At 45.6% G+C, this 16,877-nt stretch overlaps 2 protein-coding genes across 2 annotated transcripts; one reads left to right on the plus strand and one right to left on the minus strand.

The window, feature by feature from the left end:
• The first annotated feature begins 4,486 nt into the window (after positions 1-4,486).
• On the plus strand, positions 4,487-7,961 carry LOC123443445 (TLC domain-containing protein 5-like). Its single transcript, XM_045119813.1, has 5 exons — positions 4,487-4,950; positions 6,950-7,090; positions 7,224-7,343; positions 7,459-7,554; positions 7,654-7,961. The coding sequence occupies exons 1-5, from the start codon at positions 4,726-4,728 to the stop codon at positions 7,765-7,767; spliced, it is 696 nt and encodes a 231-aa protein (XP_044975748.1). The 5' UTR covers positions 4,487-4,725; the 3' UTR covers positions 7,768-7,961.
• Positions 7,962-7,978: 17 nt separating this feature from the next.
• On the minus strand, positions 7,979-16,612 carry LOC123443444. Its single transcript, XM_045119812.1, has 7 exons — positions 16,243-16,612; positions 14,624-14,766; positions 11,141-11,412; positions 10,711-10,865; positions 10,320-10,582; positions 8,797-8,859; positions 7,979-8,494 (listed from the first exon to the last, which is right to left on the minus strand). The coding sequence occupies exons 1-7, from the start codon at positions 16,517-16,519 to the stop codon at positions 8,234-8,236; spliced, it is 1,434 nt and encodes a 477-aa protein (XP_044975747.1). The 5' UTR covers positions 16,520-16,612; the 3' UTR covers positions 7,979-8,233.
• Between the last annotated feature and the right edge of the window lie 265 nt (positions 16,613-16,877).

Raw genomic sequence — 16,877 nt, forward strand, 5'->3', positions numbered from 1 at the left:
GATCCTCAATACCTTACAAAGCAGATTTCCAGAATCACTTCAGCTATCTTCCCCCACTCGGAGTCCTCAAGAAATCCTTCAAGCTGATTGAAGGCAAGGGAAAAGTGTTATTGATGAAGGATCACGTCCCCTTGATGGACGATTTCGCAAAGTTGCATCCTACTCAACCAATGATGACACTGCATCACAAGACTCTACTGCAAAAGCCTCAACTAAAATTGCTCGTGAGTCTTGCCCCATGCGTGATGACTGGTCATGAACTTCTGCCAAGTCTTCATCAAAAGATCGATCCCAATACAAGTCGGTAAAACGTCAGTTTGGTGCAATTGTGTGTGATTTGACTATGATGCATAATGATGTGCGAAAGAATCACTATTATCTTCATGAAATCTTTGATCGCGCATGGGCCATTCTGTCACATCTCAAGACTCCTGAAGAAATCAAGGAGATAGAATTTCAGCAAGACTTTGATTGGTCGTGGCCGCACAAGAAGAAATTCAGGAAGGTTCAAGTTCCTCTGCTAGTGACTAGTTCATTTTCTTAATCATGCTCGATGGATGAAGCTGAGGATCTTGACGACGCTGATCTTGGTCCTTCAATGACAAACGACCCCGACAACGCTGACGCTCCTCCTCCACCAACAAGTTGAAATCCTTCAGGGGCATTAGTCCTCAGTTTTGTCCCTTTTTCGTCACTTGATGACAAAGGGGGATCTGAGTTAGTCTTCAAGCGGGTCTACCTTTTGGGCTATATTTTTGTTAAGTTGCAACTCTCATTCTTCTCAAGTGTTTGGTTGTATGAGTTGTAAACTTATGTCCAGTGGTGGTCTGACACTTCTGAACCATTTTCTTCACATACTTATTCCTCGTGTTGATTAATGCACGCAAGCTGAAATTTGTCACACACCACTTTCCATCATGCATTTAAATTTCCTCATGATATATGTTAAATGCATGCATGGATTAAAATATATAGGGGGAGTCTCCATGGTATAAACCTACAATGTGCATTTGCAGTCCAAAGCAAATTCTTCAAATATGCACATCTTCAGGGGGAGTCTCTTTGTATCTTGCAATCAAATTCCTCAAACTTTGTACTTACACTTCATATATTTATCCCCGTTGAAAACTTAACCTATTTGTCATCAATCACCAAAAATGGGGATATTGTAAGTGCATCTAGTGCCCCTTAGTGATTTTGGTGTATTGAGGACTTATAGGTTAAGAGACTAATGTTTTTGTGAGTATACACACGCTCTATAAGTCGCTGGGGAGTTTGAATTATTCGAAGAATATCGACCCCTAAAAATGAATGTCTTCGGCTGAAGACTTTGATAATTCCTCGAAGACTTTAAAAGCAAGGGAATTGGTGTGTCCTTGAAGATATTGATGCGAGAACTTTGAAGCATGAAGACTTCTGTTTTTGTAGTTTCATTTCCTTCCTTTTGAGTCATAGGAACACCATACTCTTAAAGAGGGTTGAGATAAAACAAAGGAAAAGTTTCCAAGTGATTATCAGCTCAAAGCATACACATGCCCAATCCTTCGAGTGAAGCCTTTGAAAACCTTCTACAGTTTAGTTAGTTTCTTCAGTGATAGACGAAGATTTTCTGGTCTCTGAGGACATTGCTCTAAATCGGGAGTTAGGTTTTCGCTACTGTGAATTACCTACAAGTGAGGAATATGACATCCATGAGTACTTTCACATCTTGAAAGTTTTGACCGTTGTTGCGCTGCGCGCCAGCTGCCCCCAAACCTTATCCACATAACGATCATATCATTGGGGCATTTATGTCAAATCATATTGGGATTGCTCCCAGGCTATAAATAGCCATCCCCTATAACCACTAGCTGGTTGGCCGCTCCACAAGAGAACTTGAAACTTGTTATTTGAGAGTAACCTATTCCTCAAAGACTTTGAGAGAAAATCATGAGTGAGGAAAAACCCCAAACACCCAAACCAAAACCCAAAAAACCGGAACTGATTGAGCATCACTGAAGAGATTGTTCCTGTGTGGAATGAACGATTGTTACCTTTGAAGACTGTGCATCTTCCACCCGGTTAGGCGTCACTCGTCTAGAGCATCCAGCAATAAATTGTGGATTGACGGGTGGCCGAGTTTGTGAGGGCTTGGAAGTGTGCCCTCAATACTTACAACGGGTGTTGGCTAGGACTGTGTGTCCTTAGCTCAAGGAGAATACGGTAAGGACTTAGTGTCCCGGGACTGTGTGTCCTTTGGTTTAAAAACCAAGCCACTCCAAACCAGACGTACGACTGTCACAATAGTTGGAACTGGGTCATCAAATCATTGTCTTCACCGAGTACCTGGTTCTATTTCATTAACGCTTCTATTTCCTCATTTACATGTTGATGAAATTGATCATTACAGTTTGAAGAATTTCACTAAAGACTTTCTCAATTTCCTCATCTCAAATTCTTCACATCACTTGTTTTTCACCTGCTTATCCTGATCACGCTACTTGCACTAAGTGTATGTTTCATTTAATCATTATGACTATGCTTTTGATGTGTTACCCTTACGCCTGAGTACTTATTCCGCTGCGAGTTGTTCGTGACTTAGCAATTTCTTCACAGGGAAATTCCTCAGTGACGAATTCATAAAAACCACCTACTCACCCCCCCCCCCTCTAGTCGATATAACGCACATTCAAGCCCCGCCACAAAAATCAGAACGATTAGCAATTGGGGAGGCATCTTGCGCCATCAAAGAGCAACGATGAACCAAGACATCACCAAGAGAACGACGCTCGCCGCAACACATCGGCCGCCAAGGGAGAGTCTTGAGCATGCATGGTGATACGCCTTCACGAGGGGGAAATAGATGGACGCCCCGCGGCGCTAAAGGCACAGGTCATCAAACCCCAAAGAACACCACCAAACAACCACCATCGACTCCAAACCAGTCGCACCACAACCACCAGACCCTCAATCTGATCCCAAGCTCACCACACCATCACCACCATCAAACGATGCACCCTTGACCGGACGCAGCCACAGAAGTCGTCGTTTGGGTCTCCAAGATGATGCCTACAAGGAGGTAGTGCCGACAAGGACACAAGACCGTCATCTGATCCGGCAAGCGGTATCTTAGGTTTTCACCCAGATACCACAAAACAAAGTACTGCACGTGCTAGAGCTCCACAACGGCACCTCCTGCGAGGAAAATGACGTCCACAAACGCCATTGCCGCCGACATCGACATAATCGGTGCAAGGTTCTCACCGAGAGTTTGAGCACATCCCTACAGCAAGACGACAGGTGACCACCAGCACCATCGATCCCTTCCAAGACGAAGAAGCAAGACAAACCGACATAGCCAACCGCACCCCGCGAAGACCGTGGATGGTCAAACATCAGCACTAGGCACTAGATCCACCAATGATCATCCGGATGCAAGGCGCCGGACGCAGCGCGAGCCGCCAAACCTTACCAAGCACCATGCCGGCAAGGAGCAGAGGAGTGCTGGCCGAGGACAGGAACCACCATGGTGCCAGGCAGCAGCCAAAGATGAGGAGCAGCAACACGCCCCACGAGAGCCACCCGCACCTATCGAAGACCACATCCGGTGCGCCGCAACATCAACCAAAAGGTATGGAGATGAAAAACCGGTTGCACCAGTCCCTCCATCTACCACCAACATAACCCACCGCCTCCCGCCTCCACCACCTCCAACAGCAACACCACCTTCCCAAGTCGAACCACCATGGACCAGAACCGCCCAGATCTAGCCCAGCCACCGAAGCACCACCAACAAACCTCAAGATCCAACAACGCACGCACAGGCAGGACGCCGCGGGCGCGCGCCCAACCCACACTGCTAGAGCATAGATCCGACCACTGTGCCCGGCACATAGAGACCCTCGCCGCGAGCTACGGTCCCCGAAGTCAACCGACGCCCCGCCTGGGCCATCGAGAAGAGAGCCACCGAGAGAACCCCGTTGCCACCATCCCAGACATGCACGGCTTCACCAACGTCCCCTCCGACGACGACGAAGCAGAAGAGGGGAGGCGGGAAGAACCTGGCAGAGGCGCAACTAGGGTTGCCCCTGAGTCGCCACAGCAGGCGTGGCCGGGGAGGGGGGCTTTTTTTCTAAATCAAACTCCCATCATCAGTCCAGTACTGTGCTACCATTACTATGTGTACCTCTATTTGTAGCTTTATTAATCAGCCGACCCCCAACTAAAAAAAAACAAAATACAGTAAGAAAAATCAGCGGACCCGCGTGAGGTTTTGCAAGATTCTTTCCAGGGCAGCAAGCGTCCAAACAAGTGTGGTACATTTCTGGCAGTAATTACTCCTACTTTTCTATAAAAAAAAAGACCTCGGTAATTACTTTCAGAAACGAGTGCTCCTACTGTTTCCTTTTACAACGGCCTGGATCCCCCATTACTTTCCCAACCATCCTCCTTCAAACCTCCATGATGGTTAATAATGGAGCGGCACACCAATATTCTGCCTACTGCTGCACATGGCCAACCTCGTGCTACTGCTGGCTGCGCCCTCTCTTCCCCCCTTCCCTGCCTCCCACCGTCCTACAACTAGCCACTGTCCTATATCTTGGCGTCGCGGACTAGCTACTCGGCGGCCATACCTCTAGTTTATACCCCGGATCCCCTTGCTCTGCGCACGCTGGTACGCCGCCTGCGGCCATCTCCCGGCCTCGTCCGTCAGACCAGTCGTCGTCGCCGCGAAGCCGCCGCCCTATGGAGGACTACGGCGGCGTGGCGAGCCTGGTGGCGTCCGGGGTGGTGTTCTGGTCGACGGCGTTCCTGCTGCTGCGGGCGCTGCTCCCCAAGCGCTCCTACGACTTCTGCAACCGCGCCGTCTCCACCATGCACGCCGTCACCGGCGTCGCCCTCGGCTGCCTCTCCGTGCAGGACTGGGCCTCCCCCGTCTCCCCCGTCGCCTCACCATCCTCGCCGCGCCAGGTACGCACGCCACCCGCATTATTAGTTAACTGCTTAACTAATTCATTAGCTGGTAGCGCCGTCCTCCTACTCGTCCGAGTGCATGAATAATTAAGCCGCTTAGTTAAAAAAGAGTAATACTACACCTACAAAGTCTTACGTAAAAATTTAACGTATAAACTAATATGTAAGATTGTGATTGGTAATTGAGGGATGAGGGCCCTACCCCACTAAAAATCAGGAGGGGAGAGAAGAGCTAGTTTGAAAGGTTAAGTAAACCTTTGTAAGTTTTTGTATATCTAGTATTATTGGTAAAAAAATGGCTTAGAATGTTGACGGGTCGGCGATGGCTGGTGGTGTATAATCTAAATTCAAAGGAAACTTCCATGTTTAGAAGCAGCACAACTACACAAGCCGTTGAACCCACAGGAACATATGGACTACTACTTCGACGACTAAGTCAATTCCAATGAAGAAGAAAAAAATCTAGTTAAAAGGGCATCTCTCTCTCACTCTCTCTGTGGTTTCATTAACCTCGCCGTTGTGAAACATTTTCTCATTCTTCTTCCTTTTTTTGCGGGGAAACACTTCCTTATTCGGAAGTGGCGCAAGGTTTTTGCGGCCCAGGAATTGATGGAAAATGTACACAAGGTTATGGTGTGCATTTATGTTCCGGGAAAAAGTTATGCCGTCATTAATTTGTCAGATCAGATCTAGGGCATCTTCAACTTCGTATCCTAAATCGGACTTTCTATCTGTCCGCGAATATGGATACAAAAGCCGGTCATTCAACACCGTCCATGTACATTTCAAAGATGAATTAAACAAAACAAACCGGATGAATTTTATGTAAACCATACCTAATTCATAATAAACTCGACATATTACATAAAATAAAAGCGAGCATGACAATTTTTTTTAAATATGCTTCAACAGGCTTGAGCCTCCCTTTAAGAATTGAAAAACAAAATTTAATAGTATTTATTATTAAAAAATATATATTATTTGAATTAAAAAACTGAGAGTTGATGCATTTTTCTTCACACAGTTAACATTGAACCATTCCTTCATTTTTTTTTCCAATATTCGTCATTGCTATATAGGGCACGGTGTTGGTGATCGCCCTATCATAAAAAAATATCCTTCAAACCATCTCACGAAAGAAAACAAATATATGAACCATTTCATACCCATATGTTTCTGCATATTAGGCCCGCCATTTGGTGAAATCTGTATCACTCATCCTGCATAGTTCTAGGGCATCTACTCCATTCGTTTTAGTTTAAATTGTGTGTTATACGAGTAGTATCTTTTTTAGTTTTTATGTTGTGTATTATTAATAAACCAGGACGGAGGTTGTTGTATTATTGTGCATTATATTATATTTTCAGTTTACATTGTGCATTACTCCCTCCGTCTAAATATAAGACCTCTAAATATTTCACTATAAACTATATACGGATGTATGTATTCATATTTTAGGATGTAGATTCACTCATTTTACTCCCTATTTAGTCTATAGTAAAATTTTAAAAGGTTTTATATTTAAAACGGAGGAAGTATATTTCATGGTCAAAGTATCATTCTAAATATGAGAAGACTAATGAATCAGGACGGAGATAGGCGCTCCGTCCACACGTATAGAAGGTCATTCTCCGAATCTCCCAAATCCAAAGACACAAGGTCAGGACCGTGCACTGCATCTTCATGTAGAAGTTAATTCAGAGTAAATGCCATGCCATGCCATGCCATGCATACCCTATCCACTGAAATTTGAACGTGTACTCCGTACTCATAGTCATGAAGTACGTGCAGACACATAGAAAAAACGATGCCAAAATTACAGCTAGCACATGCAAGCATGCACATGCGATACAATTACAACCACAACGGTATACGTTCTCCATCCAGCGAGCAGAACACTGGAGTAAAATTTTCATTTCTGCTTTACCGTACGTCAATGAGAAATAGAATTCCAGTGATCAGTGCTTAATCGATTAATAGCTACACTGATTGTCAGATGAGGGCGCTGGCGGTGACGCTGTCGTACATGATCTACGACGGAGCGTGCTGCCACCTGAGCGGCGACGCGCGGCTGGACAACGCCCTGCACCACCTCATCAGCATCGTTGGCCTCGCCGCCGGTCTCGCCTACCAGAGGGTACCTTCAGCAATTTTCTCCTTCTTCTTCTTCCCCTCTATCTTCTAGCCTTGTATTCGGTCGGTGTATATATATCCATGGCCGTGGGTGGCTAATCTAATGAACGGAGCGGCTGATCTTGGCCGGCGTACAGTGTGGGACGGAGCTGGTGGCGTGCCTGCTGGTCACGGAGATCTCCAGCCCGCTGCTGCACCTCAGGGAGATGCTCAAGGAGGTCGGCGTCAAGGACACGGACCTCAACCTGCTCGTCGACGTACGTATAGATATACTCCTACTACCTCATGAGTCATGATCTTGTGCCCCTCTCTCTCTCCCTCTGGCGGTGAAGTAATTACGCACTTTCTGCCCATGCATGGGTACGTACGTAGATCCTGTTCGCGGTGACCTTCTCCGTGGCACGGATGGTTTGCGGGACGTACGTCACCTACCGCACCGTGACGGCTGACAACCCCATCCTCATCAAGGTACGCCGTACAATCTTCCAATCCGGCCCAACCATTTCCATTTCTTGCTGCATATGTAATGTACTCATTTCTGCTATACAAATTTTAATTTTTCTGAAGGCGATGGCGACGAGCTTGCTGCTGGTGAGCGCCTACTGGTTCTTGAGGATCCTCAGGATGGTCAGGCACAAGATTGGGAAGAAGAGGCTGGCATCCAAAGCCGCCGGCAAGTGATGCTGCAACCTGCAGCGACCGGTGTGATGCGACAAGCTGTGTTTGCGCGATTATGATCATGTACGCGGTGTAGCACATTATTAATTTAGCTATTGTCTGATGGGCAAAGCATGTCCCAAACAAGAGATGCATGTATTCTGTTGTTGTAGCAATTTTAGTTTCATTAATTAATGCTAATGCGCATGAATTGTTTCGCTGCTTCCCTCCTGAATGACATAAGAGAGTTTAAGATAGTAAATAGTATAGTTCCTATGCTTACACGTTTACCGTGTGACCATTCATGTTAATAAGCTCATCAAGGCCAGCTGACACACACAAGAGACGGAAAACAACAAACCCATGAGTGAAACGAACAAAGGGGGTGGTGGTTGTAATTTACAGTTCACCTCGACTCGTCCTTGTTAAAAATCTGGATCTACAGGTTAGCGCGAGGGATCAACGATGCTATGGTACACCATGATGAAGCTCAGGAATGAGGATGCTGCCGAGACTGCTTGTGAAGAACTTCCTTCAACACCGTGGCGATGCGCTCGGCCATGTGGTGCTCCATGAACCTCTCCTTCACCCTGGCATAGCCCTTGTTTCCCATGGAGACCCTCTGCTCAACATGGCTCGCAAGCCTTACCATGTTCCTGGCGAGAGGCGTGACGCCCTCCTTTCCAGCAGGGTGCAGAAGGCCGGTTGAACCATCCAAGACGATTTCGGTGGTCCCTCCAGCAGCCGTACCCTGATATTGCAGTGCCATTAAAACTGAGTCAATGAATTGGCTCATGGAAGCATCAAGCGCTCCACAGAAAATGCAGGCTAAGAAACAGTGGATGGAGGGGACCCAAGAGGTGTAGGAACTTGAATTTTCCACACTATACCCAGCCTCGTGACTGTCAACAATAACTCTAGATTCAGAGAAGTACTGGGCCATGTTCCAGCCATTGCAGTAAAGGCTGATTGGCTGCTGGATAGACCAATGGCTTAACTCACATGTGCACATGCACACAAAGGGATACTCCGTAGTAGAGAGGAGAATATTACCAGCACTGGCAACTTGAACGCCATTGCTTCAATCGTTATCCTTCCAAAGCATTCTCCACGGGCCTGTGTAGAGACAGCATAATATACTGAATGCATGTAGCAGAAACATGTCCTAGGAATGAATAACCTTTTTTCGTACTAGTTGTGTATATCGATTATACACCCCGAAGTAACAAGTTTATACAGGATTAGATAGAAATCAGACAAAATCAACAGACTTTTGTCTTGTCCCGTGCCCGTCTTATTTGTCAGATGTAAGTTGTAACTAATCAAAGTGGTTAAAGTAAAGACACAATCGAGCAAACAAACAACAGCCAACGATCCCCATTGTACCCAGCATGCTGAAAAATCATGCACTCTGATATGAGGTGAGGGTGTCAGTTTCTGGTTAGAGTTGCAGAAATGTATTATTCCAGAATAAATGGAATGTTTTGAAAAGCTGAGTGAGCTCTAGTGAAAATCAGTCTACAAAATCATCAACTTATTTGATTAAGAGAACCCTATCATGGAAAATGTTAGCACTCAAGTGTCGAAAAGTTTTATCACTCATGAACAAATGCAGCATCTATCTTTCTTGACTATAACCAAACTGAATGCAATGTTTTCTCTATCGTAACTTAAGTACTAGTACCCTTGTAGTGCCACCATTTAATTATCTTTTTCACGAATATGCAAGATTGTGTATGAAGAGGAGCCTTGGCACAGGTAAAGCTGTTGCACAAATGTAGGGAAAGGCTGCATACTATAGACCCAAAGTGGTCGGACCCTTCCCCGGACCCTGCGCAAGCTGGAGCTACGTGCACCGGGCTGCCCCCCTATGCAAGATTGTGTATCATTTCATTGATAGGTAGAGAGTGAAACAACTACAAGGTGCAACTCTTAGCAGCATAACCCGTAGTAATAACCAAGATGGGCTAACATTACTGATAGGTTTGACTACTAACACTGATAGATGGTAAGCTATGCCTACCTGCAAGGCTATCAGAGAAGAAATTTAAAGAAAAACATAAAGGAGAAGTTCGTTTAAATGATGCTCTCACATAAGGAATGCCCGATAACATTTCTTTGCATCATGTGCATGGACCCTGGGTAATGCAGCTTCTCTATGTAAAAACTGGTTAAGCAATGTAAGCATGCTGCGAGAATAAACATAGGTTGCATAGTTCTGTCACAAATTTAAGAAATATGATCCACACAAATAACATGGACGGACTAGATTAAAGAACCTCATTGACTGATCCCCTGAACCCACAAAAGGTAGCATCGATGGAGTCAACCTATAAGTGTTGTTCCCAGATTAAAACCAAATGCTTGGTTTTGAAAATGAAAATTGTTGAGGCCGGCTTTTTCCTGCCGTAGCAGCGTAAAAAAAAATGCTTATGAGAGGTATATCAATGCTCTGCCAAGTGGGAAAAATGCAAACAACGATGTAAAGATGCAGAGTGCATACAGTTCCATCACAGCATACCATTGAAATGGGGACTTAAGAGAAACATATATCCATAAATGATGCCATGACTCACCTGAGAGTTCTGGACAAGCACATCAATTGCAGCCAAATAAGGTGCCACTGCCAACGTCTTGTTGACAAAGTGAACACGGTCATGGATCCCATTCTTCGCCACAAATTCACGTAACTGTGTCTCAAACTTTGTCTGAGCATTCATATCACTTCCGACAACTACAGCATGCACTTTGGGCACTTCTAACTTCTGATTTTGGATGAGTTGCAGACTCTGATGAAATGCTTGAAGAAATAAGTCTTGTCCTTTTCCCCGTGAAACACCTGGATTACAAGATTTTTATTAAGGACAATAACATAGAAGAACATAAATAGTTCACATAAATCGGAGAGAATGATTGGTCCAACAAAATATAGAGTTTGGAAGTATGACTTTGGCAAACAAAACATACTGTTTATTATAGCAAATAGGAGATCTTCACTCCTAACTCCAAGGGACTCGCGTATATGTTCACGTAGGACTCTTCTTGCGACATTATCTTCGGCAACTTCTGTTAACTCTTTACTATTCCCGAGGTGAACAACATAAGTTTGTGGCATCTGTATACTTTATGCACAAGAACATTAGAAGTATATAACACGAAGTAAGAATAAAGAAGCTGAAAGCATGTGTGGATTAAAAGCTCATATATAGCCATATAGCACAAGAAAAACATATAGCTAGTAAAGTTTGGAACTAAGTTACTAGTCACTACATACACAAGGGGCCAGAGAGATAAATATCTACTGGACTCGTAATGCACATCAAACCCAAGAGTCCAACAGCACAAATGGTAGCATGGTATTCATAATGTAATGTACACCGAATAAAGCTGAACATACTTCAGACGGTCATGAGTCCTGCTCTTCCAATATTCAGCTGTTATATGAGAATCGATCATGGCTCCAGCAACCAAAGGAAGATGTTTCACATATTCAAGCTTAAAGTAATGTCCTCGCATTTCATGGATCCACCACAAAATCTTTGGAAGGACTTGAGGGACATTATCTTTTAGAACAGCATCGAGCCACTTCCCAGCAACAGCGGTGTTCAAGATAACCAGGTCAGCCTTAAGAGCGGTCTCAATTGCCTCCTGTCCCCTAGCAGGTAAAACCTGTGAAGCAACCATGTAAACTAGTCAATGTGACTTCTTCTAAAATTATAAAGTAGTCCCCTAGCATAAGTAAAATGTTGCATTACAGTAGATCAAGTAAGTTCATAACTCGGGCATGCTTTATGGTCTTCAACTATGACTTATTCCATGACAGTTTGAAATAGAAGTTTAGTACAATCACGCCAACTAAGATGAAACATAAACTTCATCACTTTCATATTTTGGATATGTTTTATTCCACAATCTCAGGGATGGTGCTTCAACTATAACTTATTCCACAACACTTTGATATAGAAATTCACTACTATCATGCGAAACAAGATGAAACATGAACTTTCGATCATGTGAAACATAAGGTAACAGAGATGAGAGGTGAGATGAGCTTCGCTAAAAGGGCTATATCCATGTAAATAATTGCGACACTGGAATGGGCACATACAGACCTTTCATATTTAACCAGTGATATTTTTCCAAACATTTCTTGGTCATATTAATACATGTAAACTCAACACAAAAAGTATGTTCCATAGTTGTCTGATTCGTGATTCGCCCGGTTTGGAATTCAGATTCGCGGTTCGCGATTCACTACCTCATACGAATTGGATCCGACGTGGGGTAGACATCTCTGATTCGCGAACCGAAGATTGGGTTCGTGAACCGGAATATGGGAATTCGCTGAGCATGTTTGCCATATAAGGAAGGGGAGCCTTGGCGCAGTGGTAAAGCTGCTGCCTTGTGACCATGAGGTCACAGGTTCAAGTCCTGGAAACAGCCTCTTACAGAAATGTAGGGAAAGGCTGCATACAATAGACCCAAAAGTGGCCAGACCCTTCCCCAGACCCTGTGCAAGCGGGAGCTACATGCACGGGGCTGCCCCCTATGTTTGCCATAGAAGATCCAACCTTGCACAATGAATTGGCTTCCTTGAGATTTTTGTTGCAGGATGTGAGACTGACAGGGGCGCCCGACTCCAGGACCTTACTTAATGGTGGCTCCTTTCACCACTAAGGGAGCCTACGATGCACTGGCTTCCAGCTAGCCGACCGCACTCTCGCTTTCATTTGGGACGCTCGTGTCCCTAGCCGTGTGAGGGTCTTCGGCTGGCTCTTCTACCTCGACAGGCTCAACACCTGGGCCAACCTACACCGTAAGACTATCATTGAGTCCTCCTGCCCTCGATGTGAGGCAGGGCCTGAGGACCGTGCTCATCTCTTCTGTTAGGAAATACCGAAATATGCAACTTTGTATTTCCACGAGGCCATAGGCCAGTATATATATACATGTACAGGTGTGTAATATGCAGAAAACCCCTTATACAACAGGGTAAACACGAAAGGTTACATGGCTACATATATAGTACTCTAACCCCCCCCCCCTCAAACTCATGGTGGATGAACAATACTGAGTTTGGAGAGATAGAAGCCATGTTGTGCTCTAGTCTGGGCCTTCGTCAGAAAATCCACCAACTATAACTCGGAAGGCACATGCTGAAGAGCAATAACCTGATCCTGCACACCAGCGCGTACATAGAAAGCATCAACACCAATATGCTTGGTGAGCTCATGCTTCACAGGATCGCGCGCAATGCTAATAGCACATGTACTGTCAGATAAGAGCAGAGTAGGTGTAGTGACAGAAACACCAAAATCCTGAAGTAACCACCGTAACCAAGTCACCTCTGTCGTCAAAAGAGCCATAGCTCGCAACTCAGCCTCTGCACTCGAACGGGAAACTGCGGTCTGTTTCTTCGTCTTCCAGGCAATGAGAGAACCATCAAGAAAAACACAGTAAGCAGAAGTGAACGGCGATCTGAAGGATCACTAGCCCACGTAGCATTCGAATAGGCCTGAAGCTGTAAAGAACTGGAGCGAGGAAAGAATAGACGGTGAGAGATCATGCCCCAAAGATACCGGAGAACACGAAGGAGGTGACTATAGTGAACCGAGGTGGGAGCGGAGACAAACTGACTCAGAATATGAACCGGGTAAGAGATATCCGAACGAGTGACAGCTAGATAGACAAGACTGCCAACAAGATGACGATAACGCGTCGGATCAGGCAGGGGGTCACCATCAGTATCACGGAGGTGAACATTGAGCTCCATGGGAGTCTCAACAATGCGCTCGTCGGTAAGAGCAGCACGAGCAAGAAGATCCTGGATATATATACAACTTGTATTTCTAGGAGGCCATAGGCCAGTATATATATACATGTACAGGTGTATAATATGCAGAAAACCCCTTATACAACAGGGTAAATATGAAAGGCTACATGGCTAAATATATAGTACTCTAACATCTTCTTTCACTGCCTGGCAGCTCGACCCATTTGGGATGCCATTGGACTTCTCCCGTGCTCCTCTCCCATTGCAACTCTATGGACTTCTCATGGTCATGTGAGACTCCTGGAATCTCTGTGGCCTTTCATTCTGCTGCTTATCATTTGGAAGATTTGGGATGCTCGTAATGCTATAACTTTTAGGAATATCGATATTCCTCCCATTGATGTAATTAAGGGGATCATTGTGGACCTCACCCTATGGTCTCACCGCCTTGAGAAGGCGGAAGACAAGGTTCACGCCGGCTTGTGGCGGGACTTCTTTTCTTCTCGCATGTTTTAGTTTGTAAAACATTTTCTTTGAAATATATTCAGGTGGGGAGCCTCCCCCCCCCCTAGAATAAAATAGAAGAAAAGAAACGCAGAGCCAACCAGTTCACCCTATTCTATTCTAATGGGCCAAAAGGCCCACCACGTGACCAGCTAGGGCAGTGCATCGTGAAATTCCCCATGAGTCCTCAACTCCTCCTCTCCTACCTTCCACAACGCCGACACTCGCATCGTGCAGGCGAGCGTCCTCTTCTTCTCTCTAGATCCCAACTTGTTGCCTCAGCATACAACAGTACCTCCATTTTCTTCTCGTCCAGGTCACTGTCCTTCTCCTTTTTCTATCCTCTCAAGCGCTGTTGCGCCCAGCACAAGTGCACAACTGTAACCGTGCGGTTCGTTCTCTTCAATGAATCGAGCAGCGAACTGTAAACGAATGCACTTGTCTAACGAATCCGATAACTATGTATGCTCACATTTACACAGTTATATATTTTACAATACAGTGTGATATTGCTTCCTGGACACGTAGAATGTACAAAACATCCTAAATTTGTGACGGTAAATGTGGGATTTTGCAAATATAAATGTGGGAGTAGGACCGCACCTGCACTCCATGATTCAACATCTTATGCTCCAAGCTATATGAAACATCATTTGTTCCTTCGAGGCGCTGGTTTGTTATCCACACCACTTGACAACCAACATGTCGCAGAAGAAATGCCAACTCCATCAGTAATAATGGCCCACCTGCACAAAATAGAAGTATCTCCAATAAACGCCGGTTTAAAAAAAATAATGGCAATACCACAACACTTTAGAGATCTCTGTCAATGAAATGCGGAAAATCTCATAAAGACTCAAGGCCCTACCCTTCGAACTTATGAGCAACCAGACCGAAGTGAAATATTCAGACAGATTATGGAGATCTTGGGATCCCTAACCTTCAAGAGCTGAACCTGTGCCTGTTAGGCTCTTGGGTTAGGAGATACTATGAAGGAGATGACAAACCTTGGAAAAAGATTATAGATCATAAGTATAATCCTGAGAACCCTAACCTATTCTGCAGTGTGGAAAGTTAAGTTCCTCCCAGGATCCATGTGTTTCTTTGGTTGTTAACTCATAATAAACTAATGACTAGAGACAATCTTCGAAAAAGACACATAATCAAACCCCTTGATTGTGTGTTTTGCTCTGAAAATGAATCCATTCATCATCTGTTCTTTGACTGCATTGTAGCCAGGAACATTTGGCCTTTAGTTTGTGAGCACTTTAACTCCCAGCTTGGTGGTGATTTTAAATCAGTTGCTAGATTTTGGGTTTCTAATAACAGAAACTCTGCTCTCAATACCATTAGTGCTGCTGTTATGTGGTGTCTTTGGAAATATAGGAACTCTATGATTTTCAATAACACCACATGGCTCTCTGTTCATCAGGTCCTGAAGGGGCTGCTGTCCATGATCAAAGCTTGGAGCATTTTGTCTCCAGATCTGCCCCGGGAGAGACTCTCGACCTTTGCAACAATACTGGAGGAATACTTGAGGAAGCCATTGGTCATCACAAGTGGCTGATCCCTGAAGGGCACAACTTCCTGGCAACTGATCCGTGGGACAAGCTCAAGATTGCTGATGACTCGGCCACCAGATCTCCTGTGAAGAAGAAAGCCGCTGAAGACCAGTCCTTCGTCGCAAGCCCCATTTCCACCCTGGTGGCCTGTTGGTCTCCTCAGGCTCCATCTGCGCCGCCGCTGAAGACCAGGAAATCTATGTGGGAGATCACCTGCAAGCAGTAGTTTTTCCTCGCGTGGCTTGTCTATTAGAGTTCATGTTTTCCCCCTCCCTGGTGGGGCTTATAACATTGTTCCTTTAATCTTTGCTTTTCTTTTGAACTGCTCCTCATAGAGAGCTGATGCAAACTATTTGGTTTCCTTCCTGCAATGAAACCGGGGAGTCCCATCTCCCTTTTCCTCTAAAAAAATGATCATCACCGCTAGTTTTTTTTTTCAGGGATCTTGAGTTAGCCTTGAACATTCCAGGTAAAAAAAATACCAACGTATCTTAGTTTCCCTGTTTATTGCCTGGAAATATACACAATTCCTAGTATCCCGAATAGCTGGGGCACCGCAGAGAACTCAAATTTATGTACAAATCTCGCGGTGGTATCATGGTACAGCGTTTGCTGAAACTAGCACGGAAGGGGGAAATGAAGCACACCGCGATTAGTTACCGGAGAGGGAGAGTTCGTGGGAGACAAGCAGCACGAGCTTGGACTTCATGAACCCGAGGGGTCTCGCGGCAGCACCGCCAGCTCGGGCGGTAGCGATGTCGACAGGATCCCCTCGGGTATCGCATGGGCCGACAGGGGCGCCGCGGAGGAGATAACCGGCCGTGAAGGCGGAGGCAGCCACAGCTACGAGGATCAGGAGGAGGAGTCGGGTCCGGTGGTGGGCAGGGCCGCGGCCGGCGGCGGCTGACGCAGCCGCGGATGGAGGAGGTTTCGCCATCGCCGCCAGAGAGAACGGGGCGGCGGCGAGATTAGATTGCACGAACGGCCTGGATTTGGCGATCGGTCCAAGAGTATTTTGAGAAAGTGGGATTCTTCGGTGTGGGGCGCGTGCTAGGCGTCAGTGTTAACAGCATCCCACACAGCCGTCACACGCCTGTCGTCTCATTTTTTTTTTATCCGCTTGCTCTCATACACACCGTCCTCATGGCATCATATTGAAGCATCGTTGAAAAGTCACTACATGGTTTGCCGCTCAGCACACCGCCGGTCCTCGTAGCACATCGCCAAGCCGTCGTCACAGCACCGTCTTAAAGCACTGCGGTGTCGTCGTAGCCATAGCCGTCATAGCCGGAGTA

This window comes from Hordeum vulgare, chromosome 3H (assembly GCF_904849725.1).
Source record: "Hordeum vulgare subsp. vulgare chromosome 3H, MorexV3_pseudomolecules_assembly, whole genome shotgun sequence".
Lineage (NCBI taxonomy): Eukaryota > Viridiplantae > Streptophyta > Magnoliopsida > Poales > Poaceae > Hordeum > Hordeum vulgare.